General features: G+C 42.4%; 1 protein-coding gene across 1 annotated transcript in view; it reads right to left on the bottom strand.

Moving 5' to 3' along the window:
• LOC142214340 (NACHT, LRR and PYD domains-containing protein 12-like) overlaps window positions 1-27688 on the bottom strand; it is a 240545-nt gene that overhangs the window by 7221 nt on the left and 205636 nt on the right. Inside the window, exons 15-20 of the mRNA XM_075283268.1 lie at window positions 21637-21807; window positions 20812-20982; window positions 20128-20298; window positions 14910-15080; window positions 12924-13094; window positions 2845-3015 (exon numbers count right to left, since the gene is read on the bottom strand). Coding sequence (XP_075139369.1) covers window positions 2845-3015; window positions 12924-13094; window positions 14910-15080; window positions 20128-20298; window positions 20812-20982; window positions 21637-21807 — 1026 coding nt within the window. The remainder of the gene's footprint in view (window positions 1-2844; window positions 3016-12923; window positions 13095-14909; window positions 15081-20127; window positions 20299-20811; window positions 20983-21636; window positions 21808-27688) is intronic.

The following is a 27688-nucleotide window of genomic DNA, read 5'->3' as shown; positions in this document are numbered from 1 at the left end:
CTAATTCTTCCCATACTAATTTTATCCCGCCCTGGGCTTGTTTATTGCAGAATCACACAACAGAATTTACAATACATTCAGGGTTAGAGATAAGCAGACTTTTGTCCTGTGGGGATTGTGTGATCTCTTCATATACATAGATAAATATGGCTTAGACACACAGGAGCAAGAGGAAAAAATAAAGCAGAAACCATAGAATGTACAGTATATTTTTACACAGTATGTTTTTTTACCTTATAACTTTGCCTGGAGTAGCATAGTCTGTTCTATATCACATGAACCATATATGCCATATATAATAGAGGATAACAGAATACCTTTTTAAGCTCAATTCAGTTAATGGAATAATAAAGCTTCTACCTGATATCAACCACTTGACATTAGGGAGCCTAATTAGCATATCACGCACCAAAACTAACAGGACTGATTGATCAGGACTGGTGGGGGCTAGAGAGAAAAAGATTCCAACTGTGCTAGAATCAGTCCAGCAACACTTACTGTATTAGAGGATGAAAAGAACTTGAGTTGGTGGAGGTGGTAAAAGGTCCTCTTATTATGGTCAGGTTGAGATTTTGGTTGGGAATTGGATACTATATTCCACCCTAATGAAGGTGCCATTAAACTTTGTCTCACAACTTGCATTTCATATAAAGATTGAGAGTCTTCAGTAGTTGATACCTTTTTAATGGTGGGGTGCGGGGGGCCCTTATGTAGGGGAGACAGGGCAGACACTCAGGATGTGGATGGACTCGTACTGTCACACAATTACAGAGCAGAGAATGGACCTCCCTGAGCCAAAACACTTCTGCAATCAAAATCATAATATCACCAATGACATGAAGATCCTGGTGGTTTTAAGGGGGAATTTCAAATGTAAAAGCGATAGAAGAATATGGAAGTATAAACTCATGGCCAGCTTTGACACATTTCAGAGGGGATTAAATTTGCCATGTAGATTTATGTCCTTCTACAAGACCTAGACATCACATCACCAATCAAAGTGATGGAAGCGAAATCCGCTGTCAAAATCCGCCCCTTTGCCTACGTGTGAACGAGGCCTTAACCAAATGAAAGTTGCTGAATCCGGATATGAAGTCAAAAATTATGCAATGGGTCACATTTCTTCGCAAATAACACATAAAGGTTTTCAAGTGAAATATCAGGTGTAATAAGAAGTTCTGCAGAAGTTATAACATGTAAAATATCGGTTCCAAAGAGAGAACAAGTCTGTCGTAAAACGAAGAGGGCAATAATTGTCCAAATTAAAATTTTTGCGAGGCAGAAATGTTCTTTTCTTTGATGCTCTGGTGTTCTTATGATCACAGTTGTAAACACCAACAGTAGTCTGCCATCATGATTGTGTTCCATCAGCCTTGATATCTACGTTCCATGGTCTTAATATCCTGATGGAATTGTTCTCCTTGTTCTTCACTCATAGCTCTGAGATTTGAAGGGAAGTAGTTAAGGTGGCTATGAAGGAAATGCAACTTTACACTCATGTTTGCTCCCAGTTTCCGTAAAGCAATCAATAATGTTTCCATTAAAAGGTCATAATTTTGGCGCTGAAGTTGCCAAGGCAGTTTGTGTTTAGGTTGGAAAAATCAGACCAGACATCTTTTCCTGTGGTTTTCATGGTATCAAGGAATTCTCTGTCTCTGGTTAGAAGCCTAATTTGCGGGCCATCAAATATGCCAGCTTTCAACTTCTCATTCGAAAGAGCAGGGGATTTCGCACAGATGTACTTGAAGCATTCACCTAGAAGCAGGGATATAACCTTCAAGTCGCCACATAAAATCCAGGAATGATTGTTGCATTTGATTTTCTGGAGAATAGTTCTCATGGAGTCATGTTTCCTTCAGAACCAAGGAGTGAGCAATTGGAATAGAAGCCAATTTATTTCCATTGTGAAGTAACACATATTTAAGTCTTCTCTTGCAGCTGTCAATGAAAAGTCTCCATTCTTCAGTTACATAACAATCACATCCCATTGACTGAATAAGTCCTTTGACATCAATGCAATACACAAGCTCATCCTCCATACGGAAATACTTCAGAAGATCTTTCTATCACGATACATAAATGTGGTCGCTGGTGCCAACAGGTTCTTTTCCTTCAGTCTTGAACCCGGAAACTCTGCTGATGACTTCAGCAGATCAAGATCTCATACAAGGTTGTTCAATTCAGCTTGGTTAAATTGCTGGCACATGTTGGCATCAACTTCTGGGGTCACGAAATCTTTGTCATCGATGCCTGTTGATACATTGGACTGACTGAATTCATCGTCGTCTGAAATTTCCAAAGTGGTGTAGACAGGTACAGGAACTTTGTCACAGTGAGCAACCGATCTCAGAGCTGAGGGTAGATTTGGGTACTGGATAGATTTTGTATTTGTGGTAATGCCTGCTATATTGACCATGCAGAGGTAGCAGTCATCAACATGGTTTCACGGCTCTCGCTACACTATTGGAACTCCAAAGCTAAGACTCTTTCTCGTACCCCTAGTCCACTGCCTGAGGCTTTCAAAGCATATCCTGCACACTTTATACGGTGCCCAATTTTTTTCCTGGTCACCCAATTTCACTCCAAAATAAGCATGATCAGCTTTATGCACAAATTTAGTTACATCGCTCCTTTGCTTGGGTGTTGTGAAGCTACCACAAATGTAGCCAAATAGGTCTGAATCATTGCTATGGTAAGAGTTTATCAGTAAACTGAATTTTGCAGGAAAGCTGGACCTGACCAGAGAAAGCAGATGTGATTTTTGGGTTCAGCACTCTAAATTACATAGAGATCACATGTTACCATCAAATCAATGAAATTGATGTAGACCAGTGTTATACTCACCGTAATTCCTCTATCCTGCAGGCTGGACTGGACAGAGCGACCATCAACTCACTGAAGTGAGGACCATACAGATGGTTATAGGACAGGTCAAGTATCTTCAGGGACTGGTTATTCCTTATTACAGAGGCCAACTGGGTGCAGGAAGTGTCTGGTAGATCATTATGAGCCAAACTGTAAGAATAAGAAGGCTTAAAATATTACTATTTTTATGACAGTTATCAATAAGCAATAATTGCTCCTATTCTGAATAATTTGCAGTAAGTTGGGACTGGGTTCATCATTTATAGTCACTCATACTGCTATGGACTATAAGAGGTGTATACATTTCTATTTATTTAGTAGCAAGGTGGTAAACTTTTTGATCAAGGAGAATAAACCCATTCAATTAAACAAAGCACAGTTCCGCATGGTTTATATTCATGACTAGCGCTGAGGGTTCTCACTTGGGAGAATATATGTGGCTGTTTATGTGAAAAGGGCCCACACTGTCGATATGGAGTTCTTGGTATCATTGTAACGGTTATGGTGTAACAGTGTACAAATTCTTAAAAGTCTCAACAAATTTGTAAACTTGACATATTTTTAAATAAAATTTTTGCATAAAACAAAATTGTGATTTTTTTACCCAAATATGTTTTGGACTATTTTCTCTATAATTAGTATCGACGATCTGGGCCCTTTTCACGTAAACAGCCACATATATATACTGTGCAGGATGCCAGCTTCTGCCTATAATATCCATTTAACAGCAAAGCTAAAGAAAAAAATGCTTATTTAATATTATATTACTGACTATTAGTTTAACATGTATGACACAAATTTAATTGTAGTGTAACTAGAGTAAAATGTCAAGATATAGCGGGGCTTGGCGTTGAAAGACAAAGCAAGCCAATGCTATACTAGTCTGCCAATGAGTTAGTGCATTACGTCTTCATCTCACACCTGTCTATTGTACCTGACCTGAACTGTCTGTTACTTGTGATAAACCCTTGACTTGTTCCTAATGTCTGTATCTTGCCATCTGCCTTGGATCCGACATCTGAACATAGCTGCTTGTCAAGACTACCTGCTTGTACCTGACCATTATACTAACATCTACTGGTATAAACACTGGGGCCCCCTCGAGTAGACATGAGAAACCGCTTCATCATGAGCTGGGTTTGTCCTGATTATTCCAAACTGTTCAGTCTTTTACGAAACAGAGCAAATGGCAATTTGTTTCAAAATTGAATGCCAATACTTGAAGGTGGCTGCCACCACATGTTTGAACAGAAAATACAGGGGAGACACGTGTGTATGACTCAGTGTCTGTAATGTTGTATCATCACCTGACAGCCTCTCAGCCAACTGACAGCTGTAGGAGGACCTTACAGTGTTGATGTCATATGCACTATGTATGGTTGTACACTCGTGATCAGTCTTTATTTGTTGTAAGGTGGACATATGAATGCATCTTTGGTCCATCTCAGTGCATCATGTAGTGTAAAATTTTGAAAACATGTTTGTAGGAAGCTATATTTAGAGGAGTAGTAAATATTCAATTCAGACAATTACAGAGAGACTAGAACTAGAAATAAATAGCTAGGATAGGATCAAAGGAGTGAAGGTAAATCTGTGCTGCTGCTACGTTTCTGCTTTTAACATAAAATTACAAAAGAAACAGAGGCAGGGTATGTAAACCTTGTCTATCTGTTGTGCAATAAAGTGGTTTCATCTATATACACAGTATATAAACATATTTTTTTACTGACAAGATAATCCCATTAGTTTAACCGGATAAGGGCTGCCGGCTGTAAAATTACGGCCGGCAGTCCTGGTACCTAAAGATCGGACCATTGCCGAAATACGTCCGGTCTTTAGGAGCCTCCTTGGCGGGGGGTGGGGTGCAGGGGGGGGCACCTAACCCCCCTCAATAACGTCCAGTTGGACTCAGCTCCAACTGAACGTTTTAACCCTTTTGATTGCGCCGTAAAACATCATGGGGCGATCGAAAGTAAATGTCCCGATCAGCACCCCCCACGGCGAGATCAGGGGGTGCCGATATCAGTAAAAGGCAGCCTGGGGTCTGGCCAGTGACCCCAGGCTGCCGGAGCCCCACATACCTGGTTGTTCCTGCCGGGCGCTGGAAGAAGTGAGCGATGTGTCAGCTCACTTCCTCTGTAGATTGCAAGACACTGAATGCTGTGTCTTGCAAGCAATTGCAGAATCAGTTGATGCTTTCATCAAAGCATCAACTGATTCGAGTGTCCTAAAGGGACACATGAAAAAGTGAAAAAAAGAAAGTGAAAAAAAAAAATAACGTGTATGAAAAAAAATTAATAAAGTTATAAAGCCCAAAAATCCCTTTTTTTCTATAGAAAATGAATTATATAAAAAAGCACTAAAAATGTATAAAAACAATGCATATTTGGTATCACCGTATCCGTAACAATCTGTACAATAAAATTGAAATAATATTTAATGTACACGGTGAACGATGGAGAAAAAAAAATGGAAAAAAAAAAAATCGCCGGAAGTAGTGATTTTTCGCCATCTCACCTTATAAAGTGATCAAAAAGTAATATGTACCCCACAACAGTACCAGTAAAAAGCACACATTGTCCTGCAAAAAATAAGCCCTCAACCAACACTGTCAGCCGAAAAATAAAAATGTTGCGCCTCTCAGAATATGGCGATGCAAAAATCATTGATTTATGTCCCCCAAATGTGTTTTTATTCTGCAGAATTAGTATCGCATAAAAAAATAATATAAATGAGGTATCGCCGTAACCATACCGACCCGCAAAATAAAGGTCACATGTTACTTATACTGTATGCTGAATGGCGAAAAATTAAAAAGGTAAAACTCAATGCCAGGATTGAATTTTTTTTTTTTAAATCCAGCAAGAAAGAGTTAATAAAATGTATTCAATAAGTTGTAGGCAACCAAATATGGTGTCATTACAAAATGCATCTCATCCCGCAAACAACAAGCCCTTATATGGCCACGTCACCAGAAAAATAAAGAAATTATAGCATCTAGTAACGTGAAGACAAAAACCCACAAAATCACCAAATCATTAGAACACAACTGGCTGCGGCAGGAAGGGAATATATAAGCTGTGCGAGCAAATATCAGGGGACACCCCAGATTTACAGCTTATGAGGGAAAAGACACCAGAAGTGACCCCCAGAGTGACTCCCCAAATCATAGGAGCTACTGGGACATAGTAGGGAATTTGGTGTACCCAATGTCCTCCACACAGCTTATATATTCCCTATTCGCCATCCGCAGTGCAGTCACGTCTGGGGTACTAATACTCACTACACCCCCTGATAAATTCTTTGAGGGGTGCAGTTTTCAAAATGGGGTCACTCCTTTGGGGAATCCACTTTTCTGGTACCTTACAGGCTCTACAAACATGACATGGTGTCCAGATACCAAACATCTGAATCTGTACTCCAAAAGCCGCATCGCGCTCCTTCCCTTCTGCGCCCTGCTGTGCGCCCAAACTGTAGTTTATGCCACATGTATGACACAGGTGTACCCGGGATAACGTACGTAATGTCATATGTAGGTATAAACTGATATTAGGGCACAGCCGGACACAAAAGGGAAGAAGGGTTATTGGGTTTTTGGAGCACAGACGGTTTGGTTTTTGGATGCCATGACACTTTTGCAAAGCTGAAATATCATTAAAGTGGAATCCTCTGATATGAGACCTTATTTTGGAAACTACCCCCCTGAAGGATTTATCCAGGGGTACAGAGAGCATTTTTAACCCCCAAGTGTTGCTATAACTTATTATCCATAAATGAATACGACGCTGATTGTGAGAGGTGAAAATAACAATGCTGGGCATCCAGCTCGACGTGAGTCCTAAGTCTATACACTTGAAAAAGGGCGCTAAGCCCGAAACGCGTTGTGTTTGCCTTTTCCGAAATAAAAAGAAATATACTTTTAAATGGTGATTGATTGAGCGCGGTGATCTTTTCTCTGTCCGGTCCATTATCGATATTCCAAAAAATAGCAGGAATCCACAGCAGTTACTTCTTGCTATATACGTGACAAACAGCGTTTATTAGGGGTGTCCCCAAAAAAATAGCAGGAATCCACAGCAGATACTTCTTGCTGTATACGTGACAAACAGCTTTTCTCAGGGGTGTCCCCCCAAAAAATAGCAGGAATCCACAGCAGTTACTTCTTGCTATATACGTGACAAACAGTGTTTATTAGGGGTGTCCCCCAAAAAATAGCAGGAATCCACAGCAGTTACTTCTTGCTATATATGTCACAAACATCTTTTCTCAGGGGTGTCCCCCCAAAAAATAGCAGGAAACCACAGCAGTTACTTCTTGCTATATACGTGCAAACCAGCTTTTCAGGCAGTGTGTAACCCTAAAACAGGGATACAGAGCAATTAGGTCTGGCTATGTACGCTCAATCCAGATATCCAGAGTACGTACCCCCAAAACCTAGGTGGGAGACACCGAAATTCAGTCAGGCTATGTACGCTGAATCCAATTTTTAAGAGTCTAACCCCAAAGCTAAGTGGGAGACACAGCAATTCAATTAGGCTATATCAGCTCAATCCAATTTTTAAAGGTCTACCCCCGAAGCTAAGTGGGAGACAGCCATTCATTCAGTCAGGACATGTATGGTCAATCCAATTTTAAGGGTCTACCCCCCAAAAGCTAAGTGTGATACACAGCAATTCAGTCACACTATATCAGCTCAATCCAATTTTTTGTTCAATCCAGTATTGTTTGCTTTCCACGATGTGAACTATGCCTTTGTCTCTTGAAAAACAACCCAACATGAAGTCAGCCATGTGTGCCAGTGTGTTACTTGGCATGCCTTTGCTGCCCCCAACTGTAAGGGTCACTCTCCATTTTCCACTCCCCTTCACACCATCCATGCTGAAGCAATGGGATGCACTGAAGTGCACCCTCAAGCCTTGTGTGGGACAGTGACATGAAATGCTACTTCATCCCCCTTGTCTTCCTCCGCTAGCCAACGGTGCAAAGATGAGAGGAGTGTGCTCTGAATGTTTTCAGCCTAGCAGAGGCTACTTCTCACTTACGAAAATGGCCGCACTTTGACCAGTATATCAGCCACAATGGTGTAGGTTTCAAAGAACCATTGCACCAACAAGTTGAAAACGTGGGCCATGTGTGGACCGTGTTTGAGTCTGGCAAGCTCCAGATCTGCTACCAGGTTCTGGCCATTATCATATACGCAAACATGCCTGGGCCCTGGTGCAGTGGGGAAAACCATATTGCCATATCATCCTGGATGGCATCCCTCACCTCGGAGGCACTGTGCTGTCTGTCCCCCAAGCTGATGAGCTTCAGCACGACCTGCTGACATCTCCCCACACCAGTGGTACAGCGTTTCCAGCTCGTAGTTGAGGTCGAGGTTGCAGCGCAGGAGTAGGCTTTCAGAGAAACCCTGCCATGAATTTTGGGCTGGGAGAGGAGATAGGCCACCCCAGTTTGCACCCCGGGCCCAGACTCCACTACATTCACCCGGCATGTCATTAAAGATAAGCAGCATCCCTGACAACAGGCGCTTCTCGATGCGTTGGTGGTCAAGTGGATCTTTTTTTTTTTTTTTTTTTTTAAATGTAGATTGTGAGCCCCACATAGAGCTCACAATGTACATTTTTCCCTATCAGTATGTCTTTTTTGGAACATGGGATGGAAATCCATGCAAACACGGGGAGAACATACAAACTCCTTGCAGATGGTTTTCTGCCCTTGGCGGGATTTGAACACCAGGACTCCAGCGCTGCAAGGCTGCAGTGCTAACCACTGAGCCACCGTGTGGCCCCCGGTCAAGTGGATCTTGCAGCAAAGTGTGGAAGTCTGGGCCCAAACGATGTTATGGGATACATGCAGGCACAAGGCGGGGACAGCACACCAAGAGAAGTAGTAACGGCTAGGCCAAGCATAGGGAGGTGCCCCAGCTGCCATCTGGTGATGGAAGGCCTGGATATCCAGAAGCATAAACGCCAACATCTCCAGGGCCATCAGTTTTTAGATAAGGCCGTTAAAGGCTTGGCCATGTTGGTGGCTTGCGCTGTACTTCTGCCTGTTCCTGGTGCTCGGGCCTGGTCTGTGTTGTACCCTGCACCCTGCATAACGCAGCTGTCATATCAGCAATTGTCATGAGCGCATGCTAATGTTTCTTGTCCAGTGGAAAGGATGGGATAGGATTTCACATAAGTCTGCCACCCATGGAAACTCATGGTGCAGAAACTGAGGGAGCTGACTGATGAACCCTTGGGTTTTGTAGATGGAACTCCATCAAAGGTCTCTGCGGCTCACATACCCTGCTTAACATACGGTATCTAGGATTTCAGCGTGTGGTGACCTCACACAACAGCCAGTGCGTCAGGCAGATGTAGGCGTTGCTGGAGTGTATTGAGGCTAGCACCAGGTACTGTAGACTTGCCAAAGCGGGAGCACACACGCCGCACTTTAACCAGTAGCTTGTGTAAATTGGGGTAAGTTGTTAGAAACCGTTGCACCAATAATTTGAAAACATAGGCCATGTGTGGACAGTGTTTGAGTCTGGCGAGCTCCAGATCTGCTACCAGGTTCCGGCCATAGACCAGCTGCAGTAATATATATATATATATATATATATATATATATATATATATATATATATATATAGTATATATATGTATATATATATATATATGTATATATATATATATATATATGTATATATATATATATATATATATATATATATTAAGTGGGGCAAAAAAGTATTTAGTCAGTCACCAATAGTGCAAGTTCCACCACTTAAAAAGATGAGAGGCGTCTGTAATTTACATCATGGGTAGACCTCAACTATGAGAGACAAAATGAGAAAACAAATCCAGAAAATCACATTGTCTGATTTTGTAAGAATTTATTTGCAAATTATAGTGGAAAATAACTATTTGGTCACCTACAAACAATCAAGATTTCTGGCTCTCACAGACCTGTAACTTCTTCTTTAAGAGTCTCCTCTTTCCTCCACTCATTACCTGTAGTAATGGCACCTGTTTAAACTTGTTATCAGTATAAAAAGACACCTGTGCACACCCTCAAACAGTCAGACTCCAAACTCCACTATGGTGAAGACCAAAGAGCTGTCAAAGGACACCAGAAACAAAATTGTAGCCCTGCACTAGGCTGGGAAGACTGAATCTGAAATAGGCAACCAGCTTGGATTGAAGAAATCAACTGTGGGAGCAATAATTAGAAAATGGAAGACATACAAGACCACTGATAATCTCCCTCCCTCTGGGGCTCCACGCAAAATCTCACCCCGTGAGGTCAAAATGATCACAAGAACGGTGAGCAAAAATCCCAGAACCACGCGGGAGGACCTAGTGAATGAACTGCAGAGAGCTGGGACCAATGTAACAAAGCCTACCATCAGTAACACACTACGCCGCCAGGAACTCAGATCCTGCAGTGCCAGACGTGTCCCACTGCTTAAGCCAGTACATGTCCGGGCCCGTCTGAAGTTTGCTAGAGAGCATTTGGATGATCCAGAAGAGTATTGGGAGAATGTCCGATGGTCTGATGAAACCAAACTGGAACTGTTTGGTAGAAACACAACTTTTCGTGTTTGGAGGAAAAAGAATACTGAGTTGCATCCATCAAACACCATACCTACTGTAAAGCATGGGGGTGGAAACATCATGCTTTGGGGCTGTTTCTCTGCAAAGGGGCCAGGACGACTGATCCGGGTACATGAAAGAATGAATGGGGCCATGTATCGTGAGATTTTGAGTACAAACCTCCTTCCATCAGCAAGGGCATTGAAGATGAAACGTGGCTGGGTCTTTCAACATGACAATGATCCAAAGCACACCGCCAGGGCAACGAAGGAATGGCTTTGTAAGAAGCATTTCAAGGTCCTGGAGTGGCCTAGCCAGTCTCCAGATCTCAACCCTATAGTAAACCTTTGGAGGGAGTTGAAAGTCCGTGTTGCCAAGCGACAGCCCCAAAACATCACTGCTCTAGAGGAGATCTGCATGGAGGAATGGGCCAACATACCAACAACAGTGTGTGCCAACCTTGTGAAGACTTACAGAAAACGTTTGACCTCTGTCATTGCCAATAAAGGATATATAACAAAGTATTGAGATGAAATTTTGTTACTGACCAAATACTTATTTTCCACCATAATTTGCAAATAAATTCTTACAAAATCAGACAATGTGATTTTCTGGATTTGTTTTCTCATTTTGTCTCTCATAGTTGAGGTCTACCTATGATGTAAATTACAGACGCCTCTCATCTTTTTAAGTGGTGGAACTTGCACTATTGGTGACTGACTAAATACTTTTTTGCCCCACTGTATATATATACACACACACAGCCAGGTCCTCACCGGTCCAATTTTCAGAGAAAAGCTCAAATTCTTACGACCCCCTTGCAAGATCCACAGGGGAGGGGATAACTTGTCGTAGATAGCCCCTGTAAGTCTGCCCCCGCACTGCTAGCAATTACTTCACCAATAGCCGTATATTTCCTGTGCACCCGCAAACAAGCACTCTATATCTCTCTAGTGGACCCCCATAGTGTTAATAAGCACTCCACAGCTCAGAACACTCCAAAGAAGTTTCACACAGCTCTCCATGTGTTTATGGCCGAAGCCCAATGTGGTGGTAACACCCATGGCAAAAAGTGAAACGTATTCCAGAGTTTCTTTGTGCCTCTCATGCATACCTAACAGAAAGATTCCTCCATTCTTCATGAGCCTCTTGTGCATCGCCAAACCCCCCCTTCTTGAATGTACCATGAGTGTAAGGAGCACACACAAACAACCCCCAGCTCTCCACGTGTCCCTCTACTATGTACCCTACATCTCTCCTCCATAGTACACCATGCACCCCACACCTCTCCTCCATAGTACACCATGCACCCCACATCGCTCCCCCCACAGTACACACTACACCCCACATTTCTCCCCCATATTATACAATGCACCCCACATCTCTCCATCTCCACACTACAACACGCACCCGACAACTCTTACCCCATAGTACAACATGCACCCAAGATCTGTCCCCCCACAGTACTCCACGCACCCTACATCTCTCACCCCCACTACACAATGCACCCAGATCTGCCCCCCACAGTACACTGCACCCCATATCTCTCCCCCACAATAGACAATGCACCCATCTCCCTCACATTATACAATGCACCCTACATCTCCCTCACGTTATACAATGCACCCCACATCTCTCCATCCCCACACTACAACATGCATCCTACAAGTCTTACTCCATAGTACACAATGCACCCCACATCTATCCTCCAGATTTGTCCTCCTCTCCACAGTACACAATAAACCCCACATCTTTCACATCTCCACAGTACACCAGGCGCCTCACATCTCTGCATGTTCTTCCACTGCAATGGGATACAACTTTTATACATGTTCAAGGACCTTCTTGCAAGCACAGACACGCCTACCCAGTAACAAGACTAGAGAGTCATGTGACTGTGATGTCAGAAGGTCCTTGCTGAGTAGTGAAGACCAGGCAGAAGAGCAGAGCAGGCACACACACGTGACATGTCACGAGCTCAGTGGTCAGAGGAGGAGTGTCAGAGAGCAGGCGGAGCCAAGTCAGCAGGCGGGGGGCGTGGCTTCAAAAATAAAGAGATAGAAGTAAAAATGAAAATTAATGTCTATGAGTAAGTTTATTATTTATCTTTGTGCTACACATTACAGACTGTTAGCTATAAAGTGGCCAACCCCTTTAATGTCATTGCCCTTTGTTGATTGAGGAGGATGATGATCTAGGTCAGGGTCAATAAGATGTAGTTGTGGAAAGAATGTTCAGTGTTGCTGGTGGCATTTTAATACTTAAAGGGACAAAACTATTCAAAGGTGATGTGGAAAAAATTACTTGTCAAAATGAATTGGTAATGAATCCATAAGTAGTGGTGTATATACCACCGTAGAGGCTGACACAGGGCCCGTGGCCTTAGGGGGGCATTACCTCCAGGGGTTACTAGAATAAAATCCCTGTATAACTTGTCCCCACATGTCTCCTCCTGTACACATCTCTTATACTCACCGTAATTTCTCTATTCTGCAGGCTGGACTGGACAGAGCGGCCATCAAGTCACTGAAGTGAGGACCGGACAGATGGTTGTGAGACAGGTCAAGTATCTTCAGGTACTGGTTATTCCTTATTACAGAGGCCAACTGGGTGCAGGAAGTGTCTGGTAGATTATTTTGATCCAAACTGTAACAATATAAAGACAAGATGTGGGTGACAAGTCCATGAACAACACATTATTAAATGACTTTGATAGAATGAGGTTTTTTTTAGCCACCCAATGCCATCCTCTCTACTTGTATAGTAAATGTGTCTTCTAACAATATGGCACATGTTGAAGAACTGAGTTTCCGTTGCATCTTAGGCTTCATGCACATGACTAAGTGTACAGGCTGAGGGGGTTCCAATGTATTTCAATGGAAGACACTCCGATGACACTCGGACACCTTTACTTGTCACATTGATAAGGGGTCACAATGAAATAAGCATGCGCTAGGTGGTACAGGGTTTTGCACACACCAATCCTACAGATAATCAATTCCCAAAGGACAGGATCGACAATTATATAGAACTTACCCTTTACTGTCTACAACTTGTCCTACAGATCAGTAATAGAAATATATTAAAGTGCACTCATAATAACTGTCTTATCGAATTCTGAAGTGCTAGGGACTTGATAGATGGAGCCTTGATAGGTGGGAACAGAGTGAACAAACACTTCATACCCGACACGTTTCATGCCGAACATAAAGATGATGGACAATCTTCAGGGAATTTAGTAGTTTCTTCTCAGTGGAGAAAGAAAACGAGTCTGTACTCCAATCCATCGTAGTGGGTGAATGCTATGAATGTAACATCTCTGCCTGTTCGGGTCTCTGCGCCACCCTCCGCTCACCTGCTGCAGCACAGGCAGTGTGTTCAGTTTCTTTGCTTACAGTTTTTTGTTGCTCTATGTAAACACTGCTCTATCTCTGTAACTGAATTTCCACCACACCCATCTCCTGCACCTTGTTTCCCTCTGTCCATCTAGTAGTTAATCTTAGCCTTGCCTGTGTGATTGACAGCCTGTCTACCAATCAAGTTTAGGGCGGGTCCTGGGCTTCCTACAAACAGGTTTTCAGCCCACACAGGTTTGAGGGCTATTCTGTCCTTAGACCTTTCTCTTTGGATTACTATTTTGCACTGCTTTGTCTCTCTGGCTTTGACCCTTCTCTTGCTGACTCCTCTTCTGTGTTGTTTGTCCTTTCTTGTTCTGTGTACAATTATTGAGAGAAAGGACCGTTGCCAAGTTGCTCCTGTCACTAGGACAGTGTGGCAAGTAAGTAGGGACAGGGGCTGGGTCAAGTTTAAGGCTCACTATCTCTAGCTTTCCCTTATTCCATTGTTCCAGCAACAGCACTAGGGAATTGCCTAACTATTAGTTCCCTTACAATGAACCTATTAACAGCTCTACACTTGGTTCAAGGAAGTTGTACCAGCCACAGTGGTCAGATCAGACTGAGAGCATTGGGAGTGGAGTTTTTGGGAGAAACAGGGAGAGCCTTTCTGTGGGACCGTCCTTGTCTAGGACACTCCTCATTGGCTGCTGCTCCCCGGACAGCCCTCACTGGGAGCTGCCAACATATTCTCCAACGACAACGCAGAACTGAGTGCAGTACTAGGAACACATCCTACGGCCTATTAAAAAGTGATACATGTGATATAAATGTCCCAATGTGTTTCCATGGGATGCGGCTCCTCACGCTGTCTGATAAGACTCCATATATAATAGTGTAATAGTAATAATAATAGTGGTAAATGACATTTCATATATGACATAGAGAGGAGAAGTGATATGAGGAGACGAGACAGTCAGACATTAGTAGAGACGTCACATATGAAGGTGCAGTCAGCAGTTTCTCTCATAGACATAACAATGGTGCGGAGGAGCATAAAATAGAATAAAATCCCTGTATAACTTGTCCCCACATGTCTCCTCCGGTACACATCTCTTATACTCACAGTAATTCCTCTATCCTGCAGTCTGGACTGGACAGAGCTGTCATCAAGTCTCTAAAGTTGGGACCAAACAGATGGTTCTTAGACAGGACAATCTTCTTCAGGGACTTATTATTTGATATCCCAGATACCAACTGCTTGCAGGAAGTGTCTAGCAAGTCATTGTCATCCAAACTGTAAAAATAAGGTCAGATATAGATGATCCATCCCAGATGGAACCCAGATATTCTAGCTTATTTCTGTATACTTCTATGTATCTAGAGAAGACTCAACGTTGAGCTATTGTAAACAATGATTATACTCAATTGGTAGAGAGGATTACTTACACACCCAGACATCTTTCTGATCACAATCCTCTATTATTGGACATTAGAATCTCTGACTAGAAAAATTACCTTCACAAGCTTTCAAACCACAGAGACTTCTTCTTCAGCCACTTACAAATTCAGATTGTGCGGCTCCTTTGACATCGATGTTGAAAGCCCTGATTGTGTTAATATTGAAGGAAGCAAAGATGTGCTAGACCTGAAGGCATGCCGTCCTATTAAATATTGGTTATAAAATTATTCACACGTAGAACAGAGGATCCACAGCCAACCTCAGATGTTTTTCAAATTACACCCAACAAAACTCTGCTCGGACAAAGCCTCCCGGACTGAGGCGATATATGAAAAACCAAAACAAAATCTTGTCCAGCAAAGGAAAAGGGGTCCAGAATTTCATAAAACGTAACATTTAATAGAGAAAGTCCATAAAAACATTCACAAAGACAGAGCAAAAAATCATCAAAAATATGAACGTAACATACCAAAACAAGGAGGACAAAGAAAAGTGTTTACATACTAGAACCACTGACGCGTTTCGAGGCTTGCTGCCCCTTAGTCGTAGTGATAATGAATGAACACATAGTTATAAATACCGTATATAGTTTAAATACCCAAAAGGCCCTGTTTCTAATTACCTGCAAGTGACAGGCTACGTGGAGGCCCCAGTTGGAAATGGACTTTTCCAAAAGAGTAGTCGTTACCCCGCCCCAGGCCAAACAATGAGAAAAGAAGCATCAAAAACAGCATGAAACACTGACCAATGAAAATAACAGTCAATCATAAGAGCAACTCAATAAGAGAGAGAAAAAACAAAGGGGATGCGGTCCCGGAGGGGGGCGCGGAAGCCACACACCAAAGGGAAAGTGTGGAGAGTAGTGTGGATTTTGGCTTCTTTTCTTGCCTTCTCCCCGCTTCTTTTGAGTGGAGATAGTCTCTCCACCCCACTTGGTCGGTTTGTTCTTTGTCTATTTTTGTGATTTTCTTTATTTGCCCTCTGTTCCTACCTTTTCTTGTTTCCCTTTTTGTCTTTGTTCTCTTACTGTTTATTTTTGTTTCCTCCCTCTTGTGCATCCCTCTTGTGCCTTCCTTTCCCCTCTGTCTACCATGTCCTCCCTCAACTTTTGCACCCTTAATGCCCGGGGTCTTAATGTTCCCCAGAAACGTAACCAGATTCTCTACCAGCTGCATAAAAAACATTCTCACGTCCTTATCTTGCAGGAGACCCACTTCAGGAAGGATCATGTCCGAAGCCCTCACTACCCTCTCCGGTTCCACCGCTTCAACCCGTTCGCCAAGTCCAAGGGAGTCTCGATAGTCCTCCATCGCTCCTTACAGCACGAGGTACTGGATACTGAAATTTCCCCACTGTAGAACTATTAAAGGATTATCTTATCTTATACCCTAATTGACCCTGAGGGTAGGTTCCTCTTCCTTAAACTGCGCACTGCGGGCATTGTCCTACCGTTGCTGGTTATCTCCCAAACCAGAGCCAACTGACATTTTGTAGGTCCTTGGTCAGCAGGCTGACAGAATTCTGTAAGGGTGTTGTGGTTAAGGGTGGTGATTTTAATTTTGTTCTGGATCCTCTGGTTGACTCCTCTCCCTCCTGACCCCCTCATGCCCCTTCACAGCTGCGCCGTCTGTTGTCTGCTCTTCATAACTCCCAGCTGGTAGACATTTGGCGTATTTTGAACCATCAAGGCAGGGACACCTACCATTCCCCTGCCCATAACTCCTACAGTCGTATTGATTTTTTCTTGACTAGCCATCATGCACTCTCTTGGTCTTCCGATGTCCGCATAGACTCGGCCCTTTGATCGGATCACGCACCTGTTTACCTTTCCCTGGAGATTCCCGGCATGGCGCGCCGACCCTTCACGTGGAGGCTGAATGAGAGCCTGCTGAAGGATACTACCTGCAAAGAGGCCATTGATCCGGCCACTGGGGACTTTCTCCTTACTCATGCGCATGACCCTACCCCCCTCCCCATTTACAGTGGGAGGCCTTAAAATGTGTGGTTAGGGGGGGGGGGGTCCTGATTCAACACGGCTCCTACCTAAAGAGAGAGCGAGCCGCTTGGGTCGCTGACTGTCTGAAACTGATCTATTCGTTGGAGTTGTCCCATAAGCACACCAGATCCCATGAGACCCTCACCGAGCTTATCAATGTGTGGGAGGAGCTCTGCTCCTTCCTTGACGAGATGTACCTACGCTCTAGGGACCGCGTTAAAAAACATTACTATGAATTCGCTAACAAATGCGGTCGAGCCCTGGCACACCCCCACTTACGTCCTCACGGGTTCGGGTCACCTGGTGAATAATCCCACGGATATTGCTGCTGAGTTTCGTTCCTTTTATAATGACTTTGGAATTCTGATCAAAGTAAGACATTTCATGTAAGAAAAAATCTGAATTGCTAATCAACAGGCGTGATATACTTTGCGACATGCCGTGTAATTTGATCTATATAGGGTTAACATCACGGGAGCTCAGACGTAGAGTCAGAGAACATGTACTAGGGATCCAGAACAGTAAAGACATCCTGGATAGTACTCAGTTAAAAACCATCCCGAGCCATTTCTTTCTCCATCATAATTCAGATCTCTCCACCCTCCATATTCAGGCGATAGACCAGGTACAAGTGGGAATAAGAGCGGGTAATTGGAAGAAAAAATTGGCCCAGATGGAAAGCCGCTGGATTTATACTTTAAATACTGTACAACCCTGCGGCCTTAATGAAAATATTAGTTATGCCCCATTTCTTTGATAATCTTATGCACTGCCTGTTTCTGATTCAACAATTGAGGCTCATTTTGATTGTCCTCATATAATCCGCCTCCTCACATTTTTTTGATATATTCGTTTATAATTTTTATTATTTTTCATCCTTAATTTTATTTTGCATTTGTTGCATGTTGTTTTGGTCTTTGTGTTTTATTTGGTCTCATGTCGGTATAATTTGTATTTTCTTGATATCACCCCGCAGATTTTGGCGTAATTCTGAAACTGAATGTATACGTATACATGTTTCTATTGAGGACTGCTATCTCAACGGCCTCCCATATCCAGAACCATCTATCAATCAACTGGGCTGGTTGTCATCAAAGATATAAAGAATACCATAGCATTACACATTGCTATTCATGGAAGTGCCCTTTCAGATAATATATACACTGCTTGCTGGCAGCTTTCCACTTTGGCTTATAAATGGTGGTCCTGAGTGTGGGACCCCCATCTATGATACCTATTATGCTGGGCTCACATATATCAATTGAGCCCAAACCATTCTTTTATGTGGGAGCAGGACATAACTGATGACATTTTCATGCACTTTGTGCACAGGTTTGGCATCCATGGATGGAAAGAGACACCCACAATATGCTGGATTTTTCATTCTGTTGTTAGGAGGCAATCAGGGTCTAAACTAATGTGGTGGATGTCAGAAGAAATACTATAGAAAGAAATAGGATCAACTCGAATTTCAGATCTCGCTCCTGCAGTGAAGCTATGCAAGAAGAGAAAAAGGGGCGGGCCAGATGGGTGAAGAAGGCGTGGTTTTCTAAGCAAACTTGAAACCACGCCTCCTTCACCCATCTGGCCCGCCCCTCCTTCCCTGCCTCTCATATCTTGCTCCTGCAATGAAGCTACACAGGAGGGAAGGAGGCGCAGGCCAGACGGGTGAAGGAGGAGTGGTTTTCTCGGCACAGCGCTGTTCTCCTTTTGCCATCCCTCAGGCTTTCAGAACGCCTCCAGTAATAGGATGCAGTGGCCAGAGGGATGCCCCTTGTCTCCACCTCTTTTCTCCCCATTATTTCTTTTGTTTTCTCCTCTTTGTCTCCTGTCCTGTCTTTTATGTTTGTTCTTGTTGTTTGGTCTTTGTGTTTGTTCCCTGCGTCTTTGTCTGTTTTTTCCTTTCCTCCCCTTCTGCAGCAGTCTCTTGGGGTTGGCTTCCCTGTCCTAGTTTTCTTTTTACCTAGGCGATGTATATTTGCTGTATTGATATACCGGCTAGGGGTTTCCCCTTTGCCATCTCCATTGTTTACGGCCTGTGAGCCCTGTTCATTGATTCTTTTGTGTTATTTGTATTTGTATCTTACGTATTTGAAAAACCTTTAATAACAAATGGATTATACATAAAGACACATCTTTTCAGACTTTCCGGTCACAATTCCTAATGTAAACTCTTCTGCAGTTATATTCCCTAAAACAAACCCTCCTCTGTCCCCGCTCCCACATTTCCCCACATGATATGATGTCATTTCAGGGTAACTTTATATGTCCAGGCACCATCTGCACATTAAAGGACACGACTGGTGACGGCTCATACAGTTGTATGGTTGTGTAATGACAGTCACCTCTATTACAAAATTGTTTGATCACTGTATAAGCAATGCCGCCCCTGCTACCTCTTCTGTCACCCACTCTACCCTATAGAATGTAAGCTCTTGGGAACAGGGCCCTCAGTCCCATTGTGTAAATTAACTACTTCTTTGTAATGTATCTTTTTTATCTATACATGAACCCTACATTTTGTAAAGTGCTGCAGAATATGTTGTCACTATATAAATAAATTGTATTATTATTATTATTTTTTAAAGGGTTAAATTCCTCTGTACCTATAAAAAGTTAAGATTGTTAAAACCCAAGAATATCATGCTGGTATGAAAATGAATTGGATGAAGTCAGTCCTGTTACCAATTCATGGCTATAATACTTCACTGAATTTGTATGTTAGTGGTGGACCAAATGAAATATCTAGGTATATCTATCTCTAGAAATCTTTACACTATTTTTAGACTTCATTTCATTTCAGGATATGTGTAGTCTGAGTGATGTGCTAATTTATAGTACAGGTGGCCCCCAAATCACAGTCCTGTACACATCTCGTATACTCACTGTAATTCCTCTATCCTGCAGGCTGGACTGGACAGAGCGGCCATCAAGTCACTAAAGTGAGGACCAGACAAACTGTTATAAGACAGGTCAAGTATCTTCAGGGACTGGTTATTCCTTATTCCAGAGGCCAACTGGATGCAGGAAGTGTCTTGTAGATTATTACCAGCTAAACTGTAAGAATAAGAATATGAGATGTGAGTGATAATATACAGTAGAAAAGTACAAAATCTTTATATTGTGAAAGAGAAAAATTGCCTTCCGGGGGTGGGTTTGGAAGTTCATAAGTAAGTTTGAGCATAAAGGGTTGCAAACATTAATGTTACTATGCTGACCATTGTCTAATTTCAAACAGCCACGTCCCCCCCCCTTCATCTGCATATGTAGCTGTCCATATGTTGTTGATTTCTGCTCTCATGTCTGGGTGAGGTTATTCTGCAGATAAATACAATATATTTACCGTATTTTTCGGACTATGAGATTAACTTTTTTCCCCAAAAATTTGGGGGAAAAAGAAGGGTGCATCTTATAGTCCGAATGTGGCTGCAATACAGACCCGGCATCCGCTGTAATAGAAAGGTAGATGCCGGGGAGGGTTAGACGCCGGTACATGTGCATAAAATAGAATAACATCCCTGTATAACTTGTCCCCACATGTCTCCTCCTGTACACATCTCTTATACTCACTGTAACTCCTCTATCCTGCAGGCTGGACTGGACAGAGCGGCCATCAAGTCACTGAAGTGAGGACCAGACAGAGGGTTACCAGACAAGTCAAGTATCTTCAGGGACTGGTTATTCCTTATTCCAGACGCCAACTGGGTGCAGGAAGTGTCTGGTAGATTATTACTATCCAAACTGTAACAAGAAGATGAGATTAGGTTGACACATTCATATATAGTTAGTATAAATCTGCACATTGTCCCCTGTCTTTTAGTAAATATTGTCACAACTAGTTGTCAATGAGGTCTGAGCTACAAGAAGATTTTTGTGGAATAAATGTACAGTATCTTCTAAGATAATTATGTCAGGAAAAATGACAGCTCCTCTAAGATTCAGTAACACACTGGTGATGTCTTCTCTGATGTAGCTGTTCCTTCTCATCATCTCCTCAATCCACCTAGACTGCCACAATGGCTTATACTAATAATTGTCAAATTTACTGTAGAGACATCTTTGACCCTCCCACCTGCTGCCCTCTGCAACCACTATAGCAATACAAATTCTGTACACTCAGTCAGAATCCGCACCAGACCCTAGAATAAGTACAAATCTTAGTACCCCTAAACCAGTGGTTCTTAACCAGGGTTCGATCCAACCCTAAGCCATATGCACGGTTCATTTTGTACGAGGTGTTACATGAAATGTAGATTCGCATTATAAGGCAATCAACCCAGCAAGATGATCAGCTGTCATGGTAAGTACAGGTGTAACAAATGCTCTAGGCCTGCCATGATATTTATAACAACTTGTCCCCACATGTCTCCTCCTGTACACATCTCTTATACTCACTGTAATTCCTCTATCCTGCAGGCTGGACTGGACAGAGCGGCCATCAAGTCTCTAAAGTTGGGACCAAACAGACGGTTACCAGACAGGCCAAGTATCTTCAGGGACTGGTTATTCCTTATTACAGAGGCCAACTGGGTGCAGGAAGTGTCTGGTAGATGATTATCACCTAAACTGTAAGAATAAGAAGATGAGATGTTTGTGATCTGTCACATAAAATTACTCTAAAATCTTTAGATTGTAAATGTGAAAAGAAAATGTGCCCTCTCACTGTTGGTAAAATATAGTGTAGACAATTATATTATGCTGCACATAATCCCGTGACGCTCTGTTCACTTCTACCTATTAGTTTTTATAATTAGAGACAGATGAACCAAATCGTCACGACCCAGGTTCAACTGGAATAATCCAAATAGGGTTTTTAGCATTTGTCTTGGATGAACTAAAATGGCTGCTGCCCCATGTATTGCACAGTGAAAATACAGAAGAGATCCTTGTCTTGTAAGTCACTGTGATGTTCCTGCTTCACCTGACATCAGCTGACAGCCAATAGTGAGTGGTAGGAGGACACCTTACAATACTGATGTCATATACACTATATAAGGTTGTGTTGGATGAACATGAGGCATTTCAGTGATGGTGGAGATAGGGATGGATATTCATCACTGCATGATACAGAGTAAAGCTTGAAATAGAGCTAGAGAATTTTAGGAGTAGGAGAATTACAATACAGTGTAGTCAGATTTAATCCATTACAAGAAGATTAGTGATTAGTGAAATCATAGATAGGAGTAAGGGTGCATTCACACGGAGTAAACGCGCCACGCAATGTGGCGCGTTTACGGCGTGTGTACGCCGCAGTTTTTTACGGTGCGCGATTACGCCGCGTTAACGGCGCGTAAACGCGGCGTTAACGCGGCATAATCACGCACCGTAAAAAAACCGCGGCGTACACGCGCCGTAAACGCGCCACATTGCGCGGTGCGTTTACTCCGTGTGAATGCACCTTAAGGGAGAAGATCTGTGCTGCAATAATACAGACAGGTACTATAAAGTGCTTCATTGCCAATAGACTATTCTTGTCTACGGTTGTTTTGCGATCGAGCAGTTTGATCTGTCCACATATTGTCTAACATAGTTTGTATTAATAAAGACAGTTCTGTTGGTGAAAAAATCTTTTCTTATGTTTATATGGGCAAGAGTTTAACTTTTTTGTTAAATACACACAAACTGCTGTTCTAACGGTAAGATATTGACTCTATCTGCGCTAATCTGAAAAAAACTAATTTACTTAAGGTTTTTTTAGCTCACTGAATAAATGTGAGGGAGCCTTCAAATCTGAAAAAAAATCTGTTTCTTAAGGGGTTTTTTGTTGCTCGCCCAATAAACAGTCTTGCGGCCTGTGTTAAACTAAAAAGATTTCCTTTTGCTAAAAGTTTTATTTTAAGTTACCCAATTTACATACAAGCTGCTGCCATTGTAGCGCAAAAAAAAAAGCTGTCTGATGCAGTTCACTATCAGGTCATCTTTTTAGGGCTTTTCTATTTGTAAATAGTTTTTGTAAAAACAAACAAAAAGACATACACTCAGAGTTAGTTTGTGCAGCAGTATACGGTGAATGATAACTGTATGGCCAAACCACAGACACAATGGAGTGGGTAACTGTGAGAGGAAAGAGAAGAACAATATTTACAAAAAAATGTGATCTGCTAAAATATTATTTCAATTTATTTAGGGTACGTAACCCTCTTCTTAGTGATGTTAAAAATATAGCACTTGGCTAAAACTATAAGTAAAATGGCTAAATACAGTACACTTTAGAGGGATACATTTTAGTTCACTCCTCCAAGCTCTGATTCCTCCTGTATAGCCACAATTAACCAAAACATATACAGATTGTAGGGAAAAGAGGTAATGATTGTTTCCTCCCTCTTTAAACTTCCCCTATATCCTACTGTCAATCTGCATATATCACACTGCTTTTGACGTCCACAGTGTTGGTATACCCCGATAAGTACACAGACTAGGGATTTTTACAGACACACCTGTACATACGGGGAGTTATACAGATCGATCGTCGGAACAAGGAAATGATGGCTACACTCCATTCCACACAATCACGTCTTAACTCTTTGCCCAGTATTCAGTGTTCTGTTACCACCATCCCTCTATTAAGTCAGTGTCTTAGTCCAATAGGGTTGGTCATTGGTAGCTATATGTCCAGCTAACTTGCATTGGGAGTCTATGCTCTGTTGCGTCCACCTAAAGTATTCTATCCTCCTTTTTAACCCTACGCGTTTCGCCTATGTCTCAAGGCTCATCAGGGGTTCCTATGGTGGATATATTATTTGCAAGTGCTCATCTCTCCCTAAAATCTAGGGCAAACAGGCGACCACCGTCTAGTGACGCCGCACTGATGCCCTGTTCGGTATTGAATGACCGCAGTCGCGGCCGTCTCTGCAGCGCTTAATATAGCCTAGCGCTATAGAATAATTCCTCCCACTGGGCGGGGTTCTGATCTCGCTTCTACTCCAATCACGCAATGCCACCGCACTGCTCTGTGTTAGAAGCTGCACGTCATGATCCGCCCTCCCCCAGTGGAGGCGTGGTTATCGGAGAATACGGCGGCTGTTTAAAAGGAGGCAATGAGATTACGGTAAGTATTCTGTTTATGATCGGCTGTCCAAACAATAGAGAAACCTTCTCTAAAGGATACTACAGCAGTATTATGTCTCTTATGTACATCTTAATGGAAAATCCATCTATATCCCATATGTATTCTATATATTATCACCACCCCTTGCCTATCAAGGATCTCATAACCATGATACTTTGTTTCTCTTATGTATCGATATCTTCCTATAGATATTTTACATATACTAATATCCAATGCATGTTTTTGAGTGTTTGTTTAGTTCATCCTGGACACAACCGGGTTTTTGAATACGTCTAACACATATGTACTCCATTTTAACATTTGGAATCCCGTGCTGAACATATCAACAATGATGTCCACCAATTCTTTTTCATCCTGCATACATCCTGTTGTAGTTAACATATGTTAATAAAGAAACATGCGATTCCTTGTTGCACTTGGATTTTATATGTTGTATTGTATTTTAATAAATGCCTACATGCAGCCTGATTGCGGTTTTTTTTGCATTTTTGTTTGAATATTGTTCTATACCTATAGGAACCACGACTAACTCTATGTTGTTAAACTATTATAAAGTGTCTATCCTTTCTATATCTAATATATATAGATGTTCCTCCAATATATTATCTATTATGGTTACCTTATAGAACTAAGGGTGATCAATATGATATTGTATTATGGGAACTCTAAATGATTCCACTATTGATGTCTAAAATAGACGTATTCCTGGACTTTTGAGATCATCAATTCCAGTCCTGGTTTTTTTCAAAATCCTAATTGATCTTACTACTAGTATTTTTGAAATTACCAGTTCCAGTCCTGGTTTTTTAATGTTACATGTAGATCTATATCTTCATTGATGTTACTACTACTATATAGATCACATCAAAAAAGAATGGAAAGATAATTCCTCATTTAGGCCGTTTGGATTCAGTGTGTTCAAACGATAAATCCAACGGCTTTCCTGCTGAAGTATCCTTCTTTCATAATTGCCACCTCTTGGTGACGGCTCTACTTTTTCTAGTACCAAGAAACGAATGCTTCCCGGTTCTCCCAGATGGTAAGTATTCACATGATTGGCAACTGGAGTATCCGATTTCCTATTTATGTCGCCAATATGTTCAAGAATACGTCGCCTCAATTCTCTATTGGTTTTACCTACATACTGTTTTGTACAGATACAAGTCATTAGGTACACCACACCCTTTGTTTTACAATTAGCCAGACATCTGACCGGAAACGACTTGTCCAAAAATTCATTCCTATACGTTCTGTTTAGGTCTATATACTCACACGCTCTACAGGTACCACATCTCTTGGTCCCCTTACCTCCACTCCTGCCCAGCCATGTTTCATTCCTCACTGGTACATAGTGACTATGCACCAGTTGGTCCTTAAGATTTTTACCTCTCCTGAATGTAATTTGAGGTTGTGTGCCTATACATTCCCCCACATCTGGATCTAGGCCTAAGATATTCCAATATTTTTTCAAAATTGCCCAAATCTGAGTATTTGCACAATCATATATGCCAATTATTCGAGTCTGTTCCATCTCATCTCTTTTACGTGGTACTAGGAGAGATGTTCTTTCCTGTGTTCTGGCATAATGATATGCCTGTTTCAGAATGTCATCAGGGTAACCCCTTTCTCTGAATCTTTGTCTGAGGTCATCGGATGCTCTTTTAAATTCCATCTGTGTTGAACAATTTCGACGCATTCTTAAATATTGTCCCTTTGGTATGCCTCTGCGCAAAGGTGGGGGATGCCAGCTGGACCATTTCAGAAGGCTGTTTGTGGACGTTTTCTTTCTGTGTACTTTCGTAGATAGGCGACCATCCGGTCCCTTGGTGATTAAGAGATCAAGAAACGCAAGTGATGTTTCATGTATTTCGAAAGTGAAAAATAAACCAAAATCATTTTCATTCAAAATGGCTACCAGTTCTTTAAATCGTTCTGCTGTATCCTGCCATAATATGAAGATGTCATCTATAAAGCGTAGCCAGACTAAAGCTGCGCCCATTCGTGACTCCAGATGTTCCGAGAACACCACGGACCTCTCCCACCAGCCCAGGTAGAGATTTGCGTAAGATGGCGCACAAGGGCTGCCCATCGCAACTCCCCTGAGCTGGTGGAAGAACTTCTGATTAAACACGAAGAAATTGTGCTCCAATACAAAACGTAGGAGGGTGATGGTAAACTGACTGTGGCCGGTGTACTGATTGCCTCGCATGCCGAGGAACCCCTCCACAGCACTACATCCTTTGTCGTGTGGGATTGAACTATATAGGGCCTCCACAAAATGGAAGAAGCATTATATACAACAAAGAAAAAGACAGGCACATGAATTGGGTATATCACCAGAAGATGTCCCTGCACATCAGGACTTGATGGCACTTCTACATGAAAACACACATGAAGAAGGGAAGGGGCCATTCACAAATTTAAAAATGGCATCATACAAAATGCCTCCAGTTAGTGAAAGGGGTCCCTTGGACATGTTTTTAACTCTGGTAACAAATGACATTAGAAAGATAGTGCCTAAACATCAAAGCAACTTGACTCCATCAGAACAATTAGCCCTTAAAAATATCATGAGTAACCCTGACCTTACCATAAAACCAGCGGATAAGGGTGGGAATTTGGTTGTCTTAAACACACAGGACTATGTTAAGATGTGTGAGAGCATCTTAAGTGATACATCAGGATATATGAGATTACCAGCAAACCCGATGAAAGAATATTTGAGGGATTTAAAAATAATTCTCCAGGAGGCAAAAGAGAGGGAGTACATTACACAGGCAGAATTTGACTTCCTTCTACCAAATACACCACAGGTAGCGACTTTCTATACAGTTCCTAAAGTTCACAAGGGAACAACCCCCCTAAAAGCGAGACCAATAGTGTCAGGCATTGACAGCCTGACACATCACGCAAGCATGTATTGCGACCAGATCCTGCGCCCATTCGTGGCCCAATTACCATCATATGTCTGGGACACCACGGACGTGCTCCTGAAACTGGAGGGCATTGTCTGTGAGCCGGGTACTTTGTTGGCTAGTCTCGATGAGGAGGCCCTATATAGTTCAATCCCACACGACAAAGGATGTAGTGCTGTGGAGGGGTTCCTCGGCATGCGAGGCAATCAGTACACCGGCCACAGTCAGTTTACCATCACCCTCCTACGTTTTGTATTGGAGCACAATTTCTTCGTGTTTAATCAGAAGTTCTTCCACCAGCTCAGGGGAGTTGCGATGGGCAGCCCTTGTGCGCCATCTTACGCAAATCTCTACCTGGGCTGGTGGGAGAGGTCCGTGGTGTTCTCGGAACATCTGGAGTCACAAATGGGCGCAGCTTTAGTCTGGTTACGCTTTATAGATGACATCTTCATATTATGGCAGG

Source organism: Leptodactylus fuscus, chromosome 7 (genome assembly GCF_031893055.1).
Source record: "Leptodactylus fuscus isolate aLepFus1 chromosome 7, aLepFus1.hap2, whole genome shotgun sequence".
In the NCBI taxonomy this organism is placed as follows: Eukaryota; Metazoa; Chordata; class Amphibia; order Anura; family Leptodactylidae; genus Leptodactylus; species Leptodactylus fuscus.
This window is presented reverse-complemented; position numbering and strand designations above follow the sequence as displayed.